The sequence below is a fragment of the Actinia tenebrosa genome, unplaced genomic scaffold (genome assembly GCF_029948245.1).
Source record: "Actinia tenebrosa isolate PJP-AT-01 unplaced genomic scaffold, QUT_ActTen_1.0 PGA_scaffold1__47_contigs__length_23844297, whole genome shotgun sequence".
Lineage (NCBI taxonomy): Eukaryota > Metazoa > Cnidaria > Anthozoa > Actiniaria > Actiniidae > Actinia > Actinia tenebrosa.
The window spans coordinates 10948980-10962395 of NW_028292578.1; the positions used below are offsets into that span (position 1 = coordinate 10948980).

The 13416-nt window shown below is 35.2% G+C and overlaps 1 protein-coding gene across 1 annotated transcript; it reads right to left on the bottom strand.

The window, feature by feature from the left end:
• Positions 1-655: 655 nt before the first annotated feature.
• Positions 656-12787, bottom strand: LOC116294142 (hsp90 co-chaperone Cdc37). The gene is made up of 11 exons (XM_031701687.2): positions 12677-12787; positions 10499-10632; positions 9831-9930; positions 6268-6315; positions 5761-5811; positions 5591-5656; positions 4872-5030; positions 4447-4562; positions 3263-3392; positions 3030-3098; positions 656-1694 (listed from the first exon to the last, which is right to left on the bottom strand). Exons 1-11 carry the CDS (start codon positions 12707-12709, stop codon positions 1473-1475), a joined length of 1128 nt encoding a protein of 375 aa, XP_031557547.2. The 5' UTR covers positions 12710-12787; the 3' UTR covers positions 656-1472.
• Positions 12788-13416: the final 629 nt, after the last annotated feature.

A 13416-nucleotide genomic window follows, 5' to 3' on the forward strand; every position in this document is an offset into this window, starting at 1 on the left:
GAATATAAAATGGCTGCGAATGTCTCAGCACTGTGATATAAACACGCTGGGAGCTATAAGAACAAAAGAGAAGGAAACTTATAGTAGCACTAACTTGCTTTGCAAGTGCTCTACAGCTCAGTGTTTATATCACAGTACAGAGATATGCATGCCCGTTTTATATTGCTTTTATAAAATAATTGTGCACAATTTTGCGCAAGTTTCTCTGTCCTCTGATATAAACAATTGCGCGTTAGAGAGCAAACAATATAACCGTGAAACTTTAGTATAATACTAAATAGCACAATTTCATGCAAATTCCATTGTTTTCTATTGTTTAATTTGCATTATTTTGTACTATTTAGTAATAAGTGTTGCACGGATTAGTTGTTTGCACTCTATATTTCAAATATTTTTATAAAATGACCATATTCTAAGGTATTCTTAACCATATTTAAGACTATACTTTTTATCACATGACCATATATATTTAAGGGCGTCCTTGACCATATTTAAGAGTATCCTTTTTTCAAATGACCGTATTTAAGAGTATCCCCTGTATGACCCTGTGATTAGCAACACATACAACGCCATGAACACATGGACGCATAGAACACAAAGAATGCCTAAGACACAAGAACGCATAGAATACAAAAAAGCAAAAGCAGAGAGTACATTAAATATTGAAATTTGTTTATTTTTTAATGAATGACAGTTCCACAGATTGCATTACAGACAATTTAATCATGGGGCAAGCTTAAAGCTCCATAGTAGAGATTATGTTATTCTCTTTTCAAATTTGAATGACAAGAATAAGCTGTCCAAATGATTCTGTAAAGACTGTGGGGCAGACTAAAAAGTAGGGTTGGGGTCTAGGATTGGAAATATAAGAGACTTTACATGCTGGTAAAGTCCCAAACCCTCCCCTGCAGTTCCTGATGATTTCCTGACAATTGATACTAAAACAATCCTACAAATACTTATTATTAGCAATAATTTTAGTATTATGAAAGTACATCAAAAATTAATTTTGCTTATTTTTAGAAAATATTTGGTAAATATTTTCATGGGTAAGCTTTAATTTATCTATTTTTGAGTAAAAGCTGATGTTTATCGAGCCAAAAAGCAGGAAATGAAAAATGTTGAGCTATGAAAAAATTGTTCGCTGACTGGCTAATTCGTTCTGGATTAGAGAAGCAAAATCACCTGGTAATAGAATTACTATCTATTACAGTTACCATGGTGACAAATACAATCTGCAAGTCCATGGTAAAAGGGCAATATTTTGCATTAAGCGTACTGGTAAAGGGGTTTCATAATAGGTTCAATCTAAATATTACAGCAAAGAAATGCAATTTCATGCAAGCAATGAGAAAAATTTAAATATCTGTCCTATTAGTCTTACTAAACTTGATTAAATGTATCTATTTTTAATAATAAGCATACATGTACAGTATATGAGAGTAGGATGGCACATGAAAGGTCTTATTCTATTATTTAGACTCTGGTTCTTTTACTTCTTCATACATTTTTTCCTCTTGTTCTGCATCCATACCACCTTCAGCGTGTGCTTTTTCTGTTTCAGCTGCATTTGGAATCCACAGCCCAGAGTCTACACACTTCTTGAGCCATGATCGTGCTTCTTCTTCTGGCATTTTACCAAGAACCTCTTGTAATAAGCCCACATCTTTCTTGTCAAAGCAATCCTGTAGTTCCTGTAAGTAGGGGGGAAAACACCATTACTACTCCTATCTTCTATTCTGGACCACACCACTGTATACATCACCATCCTGGACCACACCACTGTATACATCACCATCCTGGACCACACCACTGTATACATCACCAACCTGGACCACACCACTGTATACATCACCATCCTGGACCACACCACTGTATACATCACCATCCTGGACCACACCACCGTACACATCACCATCCTGGACCACACCACTGTACACATCACCAACCTGGACCACACCACTGTATACATCACCAACCTGGACCACACCACTGTATACATCACCAACCTGGACCACACCACTGTATACATCAACCAACCTGGACCACACCACTGTATACATCAACCAACCTGGACCACACCACTGTATACATCACCAACCTGGACCACACCACTGTATAAATCACCAACCTGGACCACACCACTGTATACATCACCAACCTGGACCACACCACTGTAAACTGTACATCTCCAGCCTGGACCACACCACTGTATACATCACCAGCCTGGACCACACCACTGTATACTGTACATCTCCAGCCTGGACCACACAACTGTATACTGTACATCTCCAGCCTGGACCACACCACTGTATACATCACCAGCCTGGACCACACCACTGCATACTGTACATCTCCAGCCTGGACCACACAACTGTATACTGTACATCTCCAGCCCGTATACTGACTAATTGTATTATCACTATTTAATCCCATATAAGCAAATTCTCTTTTCCTTTTAAAGGAAGAACTATAACTTATGCAATCAGTCTAGCATATAGTTTAGGATGATATAATTACTGTAATCTGCAATAGGACTACATGTTGGTTGGGAAATAATTGAATTCAAAAAAATATTATTCCTCTGACTGCCAAATTAGACTCTTCCAATTTTGTCAATCCTCAAAATTTTTTTAATTCACTTCCAAATTGGACAGCATTTAGTCCTATTACCTATAATTTCCTAATTTCGGTCCAATAAAGTCAACAAACCACTTTTACTCGATTTTGACTGCGAAGATGCATATGCTTCATAATTCATACAATATTCGTTTCACCACAAACATGTGCATCTTCGCAGTCAAAATAGAGTAAAAGTGGTTTGTTGACTTTATTGGAGAAATAATCAATATCTTTATGTGAAGTCTTTTCCTCCTTCCACAAAACCTTACATGTTAAATTTCAATTTCATGTTTGTTAGACATGCCCAGAATGAATGATGCTGATCAATCAATTGATACTTTTGATTTAAGTGATACATGTTGACAATACCAGGATGTCATAGCTATAAAATATAAATTGTGGTATACCTTTGGTAAGCATTCAAACACCTCTACAGGGTCCAGTCCTCCTGGGCCAAGCCTTTGTTGTCTTTCCTCCTAAAAAATCAAAAATATGTCAATGTATGTAATGCAGTTTTTGCTTGAGTATGTTTGCAGGATTATGTAGATGCTTCTAACATAATATGGAAGGGGTTTCAAAATAGGAGAAGAAAATTTTCATTACATTTTTTAAATATCATAAGCCATCAAACATATCTCACCTCTTCAGCTTCTTTCATTGCCTTTTCTATTCTAGCTTCAGCTCTGTCTCTAACCCTCTTCTTGAAGGACTGTAGCTCATTATTGAATGCATCCATATACTCAGGGAACTCAGTTTTAGCCCTCACAATTCTATATAAAAAAAGAAATTCAATAAACAAACTAGCCTCTGCATCAAGCAATCAATATTTGTACAATTATTGTTCATACAATTTTGAATACACTTGTTACTATATTTCCAGAAAGGTAGATTGAATAAACTGATTGATCGATTGATTGATCAACAGCTTAGGGTTTTTTACATATTGTATGGAATATCTGAATGCAGTGTTGGTGTCTTTTGGAGTTAGTGTATTATTTTATGACTATTAAAGTTGGTCTTCTTTTCTTAGATACAGTATGACCTTAATCTAACTACTTTGCCATATTTTTAAATTTTTTGCATCCTGGAGAATGCTGGACTGAGTAGGACTGAGTGGCTTGAGTTTGGACATAATATTCTCTGCCAAGGCTAGTAAAAGATAGAATAGCAACAAAATACCTCACACAAAAAAAAAACAACCTAGTCGCTTGTAAAAAGAATTGAAGGCAAAGAAAGCACTAAAAAGCAAGGATCTTTACTCCGACGAAGGACTAGCGTCCGAAACGTCAGTAAGTTTTTTCATCTTTTCACGGTGTATAATTTACCTTTTCATCATTACTGTTTCATTAGAAACACCGACGCAGCTCACACTAGTTTTTAGCTAGTTATATCTTTTTATTACTAAAAAGCAAGGGTTAGGTCTGAATTTCACTGTGTAAGGGTTATTTTTGAGTTCAAATAAAAAATTGTTTAAAACAAAAAGGATCTTATGATTCTTATGATTCTTGTAAAAATTGTGGAGATTTCTCCAGATTTTGCGATTTGAAACGTTTATTTGTTATATTTTACTAAGTGAAGATTTTAGACAGTTATTTAGGCCAACTCATTCAAAATTGTTAAAGGTGGTTTTTTTTTCAAATAAGGTGTGTTTTCATAGGTGGTTTCGGGCATTGTAGGTGTAAAAAAAATTAATGGCAAACACTCTACTAATTTAGTTCTTTAAAGTTATTCCTCAAATCAGGGCATAAAGAATAGAGAAGAATAAATTTATACATGTATTTTGTATTGAATGCTTACAATACTGTATGTTACTACTTTACATACTTAGTAAAGAAAGAGGAAAGAGTGGCCTTAGGGTCTGATTTAAGTTGTTTTGCTAGTTCAAGTATGTACTGTATGATGATACACTGATGTGCCACACGTTCCATCAATGACTCTTTCTGGAAAAAAAATAGAAAATGTCAATCAGTCCTGGGGGGGAACTCTGGGAAAAAGTACCGTGGATGCTAGTTGGAAATGTTCAAAAAGACCCCTAAAAGATAAAGGAAGTCTTTAAAAAAGGGCGTGGCTGCATTTAACGTATTTAACGCTCTATGAGATACCAAATCATGAATTTTTACCCCAAAGAGATATGACGAGCATCCCTGGTACTTTTTTCCTGGAGTCCCCCTCCCCCTGGGAGTCAGCTTACTATACCATTGGAGGAAGATGATGGTGACATATTGCATATCATGATAATAATTGCTTACCTCTTGTACTTGTAGATTAATACACCATAGTGCTAGGTAGTTAGCTGTATCGTCACATGTTAGATAGGGGTGTTTAATCAGATAGTCTTTGCTGTCTACATAGTCATGCAGCATCCCAAAGTGCTTGATTTCTTTCTCATATTTATCCATAAACTCTTTCTGTGTATAGAGTAAAATTGTATTCTTTCGTTTACTTACTTAGTACTTGTGTAAGGCTCAAAAGTTGAACTTCACATGAGCCGAACCTATATTGAAACAATGGATAACAAGGTGGTCTTCTTTGATGTAATAGGTTCAGCTGATGTGAAGTACTGGACCTGTAACCTAAGCCTTAGTGACATTGCCAATGTTTAAAGTAAAACTATTAATACAAGCTGTTGCAAAATAAATGAATGAAGGGAGGCACCAAAGGAAAGGATTAGGTATTTTACGTTGTTTATTAAGTCATACATTCACTGAATATGATGAATTCAATTGAAATTAAATTTCTACACAAGACTAATTGAGTATCCCCTAATTTGAATGTATCTAGAGACAGAACTAGTAGTCAGATAACAAATTCGCCAACTCAGAGAACAGAAAAAATAATGTATTATGTCCCAAACCATGAATATAAAGGTAGGCATAAAAAATGCCAACCAGATCTATTGGACCTTCCAACAAACAAAGTAGCTTCTAAATATTGTACCAACACATGGAAGAGAATTTTTGTTACTTACACTTCTCTTTTCTTGCTCTTCTGCTGAGATTGTTTCTTCTTCTTTTGGTTTAGGATGGTTTATGATCTGTTAAAAAGATACAGGTCAAAATATATGATAGTTGGTGATGTCAATTAGAGTAACTGAGTGTAGATAAAAAGCAAATGTACAAGCAATTTTCAACATCTTACAGTTTTAGTGAATCCTTCGTGACTAAGTGTGTCTACATTCTTGGGAGCTTTCTGAAATACATGTTGAATATTTACTACTGTCAATAACAAAACATTGTATATGTACTGTCAATAACAATACATAATGTATACGTAATGTCGTAGTCAATAACAAACATTCATTTACTGATGTCTAAGAACTGAAACAATGCAAAGGTCACTGCCATTCAATTCTTCTAACAACTAAAGAGATGTCTAATTGATGGATTGTAAAAATAAATGATGTACAATAAAAAGAAAGATCAGTGACCTAGTCACACAATACCAGGATAAACACATTGATCACTGGCTGGTTGAGACTAGGTTGATACATGAATAGGTGTGAATCCACAATACTATGAATAACCTATTTCATTTCTAAAATATTAAAATGCATTTATTTATGCATTCATGCATGCATTCATTCATACATTCATTCATCCATTCATCATGCATTCATTCATCCATTATATTTAATTATTAATTCACCTTTTCAGCTTTTGTCAGTTCCTCATCTTTCTTTTTTAATTCTTTCAACTACAATTGAAAATATAATAATATGCAATTAAAAGTTGAGAGTAGTATTGTTTTACAATTATCATGAATGCAGTTTGAGTACTTCATGCTTTTGGCAGATCCCTCAGTGTTCTTACCAGGCCGCGCCACTGCGGGAATCGTGCATAAAAAACAGTAATGGCGCACAAATGTCAACTCTATGCGCCCCCAAAGGCGCATGAATTATCCAAAGAATACTTCCTGATAGTTTTAAAAGATTTATAGCACTTTTGAAATAATAAAAGTTGCATTATATTGTCAATAAACAAGGGGAAAGTCCACATGAAACGACACGAATCGAACATAGCCACCATCTTGTATTTCACTCGCCAAGAGGTCTGGGACTTGTTTACTGACCTTGTTTATTGGAGGCCCAAGTATGGCTGCCCAGCGCAAGTTTATTGTACTATCATTACTAATAAAAAACTGTCTTACATTGTTGTAGATTTGCAACAGAGTTACTGGCTAAAAACATCATTCTTTGTTTGAAGATTTTGGAAATGGCCCATCCAGTTTTCTAAATGGCCCCTAAATTTCGGATTGGTGGGCCCTTTGTAGCCTGCGTCACATCTTCGTAAATACCGTCTGCAAAACATCTCCAGAGAGCTTGTTCTGGACCCCCCGCAAATTGCGCGATTATATATAATACATTCTGATTGGCTGTTAGCCATTGCTCATTCTAACGTGAGTTTCCATTGGATAACACTATCAAACCGGATGTGAACGAGCAAAGCGTCCTAGTTTTCAAAATGATATTTTCTCTTGATGAGGATCTTTGGACTAGAGCGTTTTTAGAAGTAAAGAATCAGTTTGAAATAGAAAATATTAGTTATATTAGTAGTCATATCTCCATTAAAATCTTTAATGGAATGATACCGACGTCGAAGAAGCTTTCAATTTCAAAAGGTTTATTTTATGAGATTCCTTTTTTTGAGCTTGTCAATACATTGACGGCACACATGTGAACTCGCTCGTCGTACTTCAAATTATAGTGTTTGCACTTCTAAAATAGGGTTGAATTTTTGTTTTCCATTTAAAAGAAAAACTTCATAATCTTTTGCGATGAATCGATGGCACAAATTAGTAAACTTTTGGTGTTATTTTGAGAAGGGGAAAGGTCATTCTACTAGAAGATTATCAAGGAAAACACCGCACTCGCTCGTGTTACGATTTAATTTACACTAAACATCCGGTGAGGACCACATCCGGCATGATAGTGTTATCCAATGGGAGTTCACGTTAGAATGAGCAATGGCTAACAGCCAATCAGAATCTATTATGTATAATCACACAATTTGCGGGGGGTCCAGAACAAGCTTTCTGGCGATGTTTCGCAGACGGTATTTACGAAGAAAATTCCGGATGTGACGCAGGCTAGGCCCTTTGACCCCCTGAAAGAAATTTCTGGTCAGAACACTGATCCCTGATGGACGACCTCAATGACTTCATCAGATTTATATGAAGATTCAATAAATGTCATTCTCTACTGCATAAATCTTACTTAACACCAGAGTATACTAGTTGGTATCATATTTGCTATATCATATAGCCAATCAACACTCACTGGTATAAGAGCTTAAATATGGCGTTATATTCCCGACAAAATTCAACATCAGGCTTTCAACATTCTTATAAAGAATTCAGTGTTTCACTTGCAATGCAATATTGTTAGTTGCTTTTCCGACATTGAAGATTTCGATTTCAACTTAGCTGTAATCTCGTCCAACATTCGAGTTCCACGATTGAACATTCGTTAATAGCTTTCCGTGCCTGGACAAAATTCAACATTGCTCTTTTGACATACATCAATTTCAACATTCAACTTTGAGAACGTTATTTTCTAAACAGTATATTAAAATGAACCACTAGAGTTTCTCGTTCAAGGACTAAGGTTTTGAAGTTTTTAGATACAAACACATAATCTATTTCCGTCATTGTTGGATTACAATCCAACATTCAAGTTCTACCATTGAACTTCACGCACGAGTGCGTTTGACCTATGCCATAGTAAGCCGCTGTACAGTGATGACGTGGGCTCATCACACGTGCTTTAGTGCTGCACGAACTACACTTACTATAGCTTGCAGAGATGGCGGACGAGGAAGCTAAAGCAACCCTATCTCTGCAAGCTACAGTAAGTGTAGTTCGTGCAGCACTAAAGCACGTGTGATGATTTAATTTCACAACTATTTTTGAGACGTGGGAGATGGGAGTACGAAACACCTCGAAATAAGGTGTTTTTTGTACTAAAACAAAACAAAACAAAACAAAACAAAACAAAACAAAAAAACAAAAACAAAACAAAAAAAACAAACAAACAAAAAAATTATTCAACAGGATTCAAGGTACCACGACACGATATAAGAGTAACTTTCACAATATACTACAGTGTGGCTTTGTAACAGAACCCTAAAAGCAATCCAACACCCCCTTACTAAGAAGCTTTAGGTGGAACTTTCAATTTAGTTCAGGCTTTAAATTACACTTCGGGGCAGCCTCCAAACTGAAGATTAGATAAAAGCAAAATCTCACCAGTGTTTGCCCAAGAAAGTAACTGCTCAGCTACGCGACGTCGAAGGGTTGCTTTAGCTTCCTCGTCCGCCATCTCTGCAAGCTATAGTAAGTGTAGTTCGTGCAGCACTAAAGCACGTGTGATGAGCCCACGTCATCACTGTACAGCGGCTTACTATGGCATAGGTCAAACGCACTCGTGCGTGAAGTTCAATGGTAGAACTTGAATGTTGGATTGTAATCCAACAATGACGGAAATAGATTATGTGTTTGTATCTAAAAACTTCAAAACCTTAGTCCTTGAACGAGAAACTCTAGTGGTTCATTTTAATATACTGTTTAGAAAATAACGTTCTCAAAGTTGAATGTTGAAATTGATGTATGTCAAAAGAGCAATGTTGAATTTTGTCCAGGCACGGAAAGCTATTAACGAATGTTCAATCGTGGAACTCGAATGTTGGACGAGATTACAGCTAAGTTGAAATCGAAATCTTCAATGTCGGAAAAGCAACTAACAATATTGCATTGCAAGTGAAACACTGAATTCTTTATAAGAATGTTGAAAGCCTGATGTTGAATTTTGTCGGGAATATAACACCATACTTAAAGGTCTTCTGAATAATATTCTATACAGCAATATGGAACTGCTATGACGTCCTAAATGCTAATATAAATTATAACAAGTCCAAGAAAAATTTACCTAAAGTTGGTTTATCATTTTCCTATTGCTATATAGGCATTTAATAATAATAATAATAATATTTATTTATATAGCGCTAAATCCACTAATTGCTCAGAGCGCTCACTAATAAAAAATAATACATAATTAACTAAGCTAATAAAAATTGAGATTTAAAAATATGTGAAACAAAACAATAAAAATTGTACTAATTGTAAAATTATAAATTAAAAGCTAATTTAAACAAATGTGTCTTCAGCGAATTTTTAAAAACAGACACAGCATATTTTTAAAGCATATTTTGTACCTCACTTTCAGCTTTATCTAAATGTTTTTGAAATCCTTCTTTATCTGACATACTGGCATTTGATAATTTTTCTCTCAGTTGCTCCAGCTCTTTCCTTTTCCTGTTCAAAATATAAGAGATAAACCTCATAACCTTTGATATAATTATTGTATAGACTATTTATTCTCCTTTCTATACCATTTGTTTGATTCTCTTACAATTCATAGAGAGTCTGAAATACATGCACAAGGCACAGATGACATAAAATCTGGCAGAAAAAAAGATTAAGGTGGCTGACTACTTTGGTAAATGATAAACAGAAAATTGAAAATTGAAACTTTTTGAACCTGGAATTTAATGCTGATTTCAAAAATCCAAAGAAAAATGTTTTTGAGATAACCACTCTGGAATGACACTCTGATATTATCCTAATAATATTGAATATTGAGATGTGAAGTGCTGATTGTACCTGACAATCACATCTTTCTTGCTTTCCTAATTATTCTATAATATCATAAAGTCGATAGGACAAAGATGTAATAATGAAACCCTAGCACTGACCACATTTTATTATTACTGCTATTTGCTTTATGATATTTGAAGAACTCCATGCCAAAGACTGCTTAGAACTGGTCACCTATTATCAAAATTGCTTGAATACTTTAAGTTAAAACAATTATAATACTAACTCTGCCAGTTTGCTATCCATAGCTTTTCTTTCTTTTGCCATTTCTTCCATTCTCTCTACTCTTGCCTGGTGACGCCAGCGGAAAAGGCTTGGAGTATCAATATTGGGATGGGTATCATCCTCATCATCACTGACCTATAGAAAATGCAAAGAGACAATCTTCATTTGTTCTTGGAGATTGGATCATTTTTAAGATAACAGTTGTATTAGCTGTTATGGCATATATTTCGTCCCCTAACATAGTCCAAAAATGCACTTTAATGCCAACTCAATCCAGTTATTTTCTTAACCTGAGAATAACTAATACATGCTGTGCACTAGGATGGTATCAGCAACTATGCTCTGTTCATTATTATATCACAGTTCTTGACCAATCAGAGCCAACACACTATGTGAGCTGAATAAAACAATTTTATTTGATTTTGTAATATTTTATTGCACATAAACATAATGAAGTTATATCATTATTATCTGTTTACATTTCTTTTAAACCTTTTAATAGAGCAATAACAAATAAAGATAAGGGACCAATCGTTTATTACAGGGGGAGGGGGATTTAGTAGTGTTGAAGGGGGAGGGGTATGTAATTCCACTTAATGATTTTAAAATGGGGTACAAATTTCATTTTATTTTATTTGCAAGAAACCACCCTGTCCCCCCCCCCCCCCCCCCCCCCTCCCCCGGGACGTAATGAACAATTGGTCCATAATTCAGGGCTGTCAACTTTCACGGATAAACCAGGAGTCTCCAGATTAGAGTGTCAAATCTCCCGGATAATCGCCGAAGCTGACCATCTCTCATGAAACTCAACTGTAACAACCATAAAATTCCAATTATTTGTGTTGTTTGTGTTATTTTACATTGCTAACAAAATCAAAACAAAATTCCTCATAAACTGTTCTTGCAAGAAGGCCATTGTAATAAGTGATCTGATTGGTCAGAAATAAACCAATCACATCAAATGTTACAAAGTGAATGACGTCTTTTCATGTCCCTTCCCTATCAATTTTACCACAGATTTGAATACAGTGGAACTTCGCTCTAAGGACACCCGCTTAATAAGGACACCTCGTTATTAAGGACAGGTTTCAAAGTCCCAGCGAAAGCTCCATACATTTTCTGTTAAATTAACCCGCTTTATGAGGACACCCATTAATAAGTACAAAGGACACATTTCTAGGACCTGAATGACAGTTTTCATACATAATCAACCCCTCATTAAGGACACTTGAAATTTGAAGACGTCTTTACTGTATTTGTTTATTGATCTAATGAGCTTAATATGGATTATATTGTCAGTTTTTGCGTATCGGAGGACCACACACTGATCATTGCAGTAGAATTTTCTATTACAGCATAATGAAATAGACAACGCTCGATTTTAGCAGGATTTTAAGTGATGTTCAATAAGTTTGGTTCAATCCCAGTATTTTGAACTTTGTTCCGAAAAAAAAAATCACAGATTTCTTTCAGAATGAAATTATACAGTACAGTACAGTATAGTACATAAATGATGTCGTGCTTGAACAGTATTGTGTTTTTTGTTTCAGTTTAGGCTGTTGTATTGAACATTGTAGCTGCAAGTGTGCAGCACAGTAAAAAGAAAACAGTAAACATTTAAATTAAATTGTATACAATACAACGCAGTAAATGCAAATGTAGTTCTTATACAGTAATGCATTTTTTGTTCCAGTTTAGGCTGTTATATCGACCATTGTAGTTCAATCCGTTTATAGTACAGTAAAAATAAATGGTTAAAAATGTATTTTCAGCTGTTATTCTGACACCTCGGTTAATAGGGACACCCCGTTAATAAGGACAGTTTTGTCTGTCCCAACGGTGTCCTTATTAACGGGGTTCCACTGTATCTTGGGGGTTGATAGCCCTGCTAAGTAAAAGCATTCCTATGTATAAAAGCAATAGCTACTTCATTTACTTCATATTCCCTTGCGTAAAAGATAAAACATTTACACTTGTTTAAATTTGTCTACCATTTCTTTTTTAAAGAATAAAATCACCTGTTATTTGTTTGATTCATGCGTGAGTTGAGAACAGACTATAACTAGATAAATGCGGAACTGCTTTCAACTCGATATTGTTAAACGCTCATATCTCCCAAAATACTCTCAAATTCATAATCAGTATTGTTAAATATGTACAATGTTTTATGCAATATTACCTCTATGTGATCCCATCGGCTATAGTCCACCATTTTAGTGGCAAAAAAATAAAGAAAAGACTTCCTTTCTCCAACAAATTATTGTTGCTCTGTAAAATGACGAGCCACTGAGCATGCGCGAGGTAAAGGAGCCCGGGAGGAATTCTGGAACAAACCACAGGAAGACCAATAAATACTGTTTGTAACTTTGGTATTTTCCAATGAAAAAGCAAAATAAAAGATGATAAGATGATATTTATTCTGTCTAAAAGTCTCTTAACATCTGAAAGCATTATTGTGTTGTACGATTTTTTGGAGATCTTAGCATTCATAAAGTTTTAGTTAAGTTTGGGCATCACGTGTGTAGCGTTCATGATCACCTCACCTCCCAACCATGTCAAGCATGCACATATTTAACAGGATTCCATATGTGCATTTACATTATTATGCAGATTTTTAGTTGATGCTGATAATGGAAGAGTTCTGTTTTGCATCTGCGACTTCAATTCCAACACTGACAAGTGTTCTTACTCACAGTTTACATACATTCCTTGATCAATACCCCCCCCCCCCCCCCCCACACCAACAACACAAACACACACACACATAGGAAAAGAAAAGACTCAAAGGTTTTTTTATATTTATTTCAGCTTTCGAGGTTTTTATCTGAAATTATGGATTTCATTTTAAAAGTTGTAATTAGAAAGTTCGCTTTATTAGAAAGTTGCCATGTAAATAGACAAATTTTTATACAGCCCACC

Coding starts and splice junctions, on each gene's coding strand:
- LOC116294142 (XM_031701687.2), bottom strand. CDS start 12,709: ATGGTGGACTATAGCCGATGGGATCACATAGAG. Junction 9,931..10,498: donor ATGGATAGCAAACTGGCAGA/GTTAGTATTATA, acceptor TATTTTGAACAG/GAAAAGGAAAGAGCTGGAGC. Junction 5,812..6,267: donor AACTGACAAAAGCTGAAAAG/GTGAATTAATAA, acceptor CATGTATTTCAG/AAAGCTCCCAAGAATGTAGA.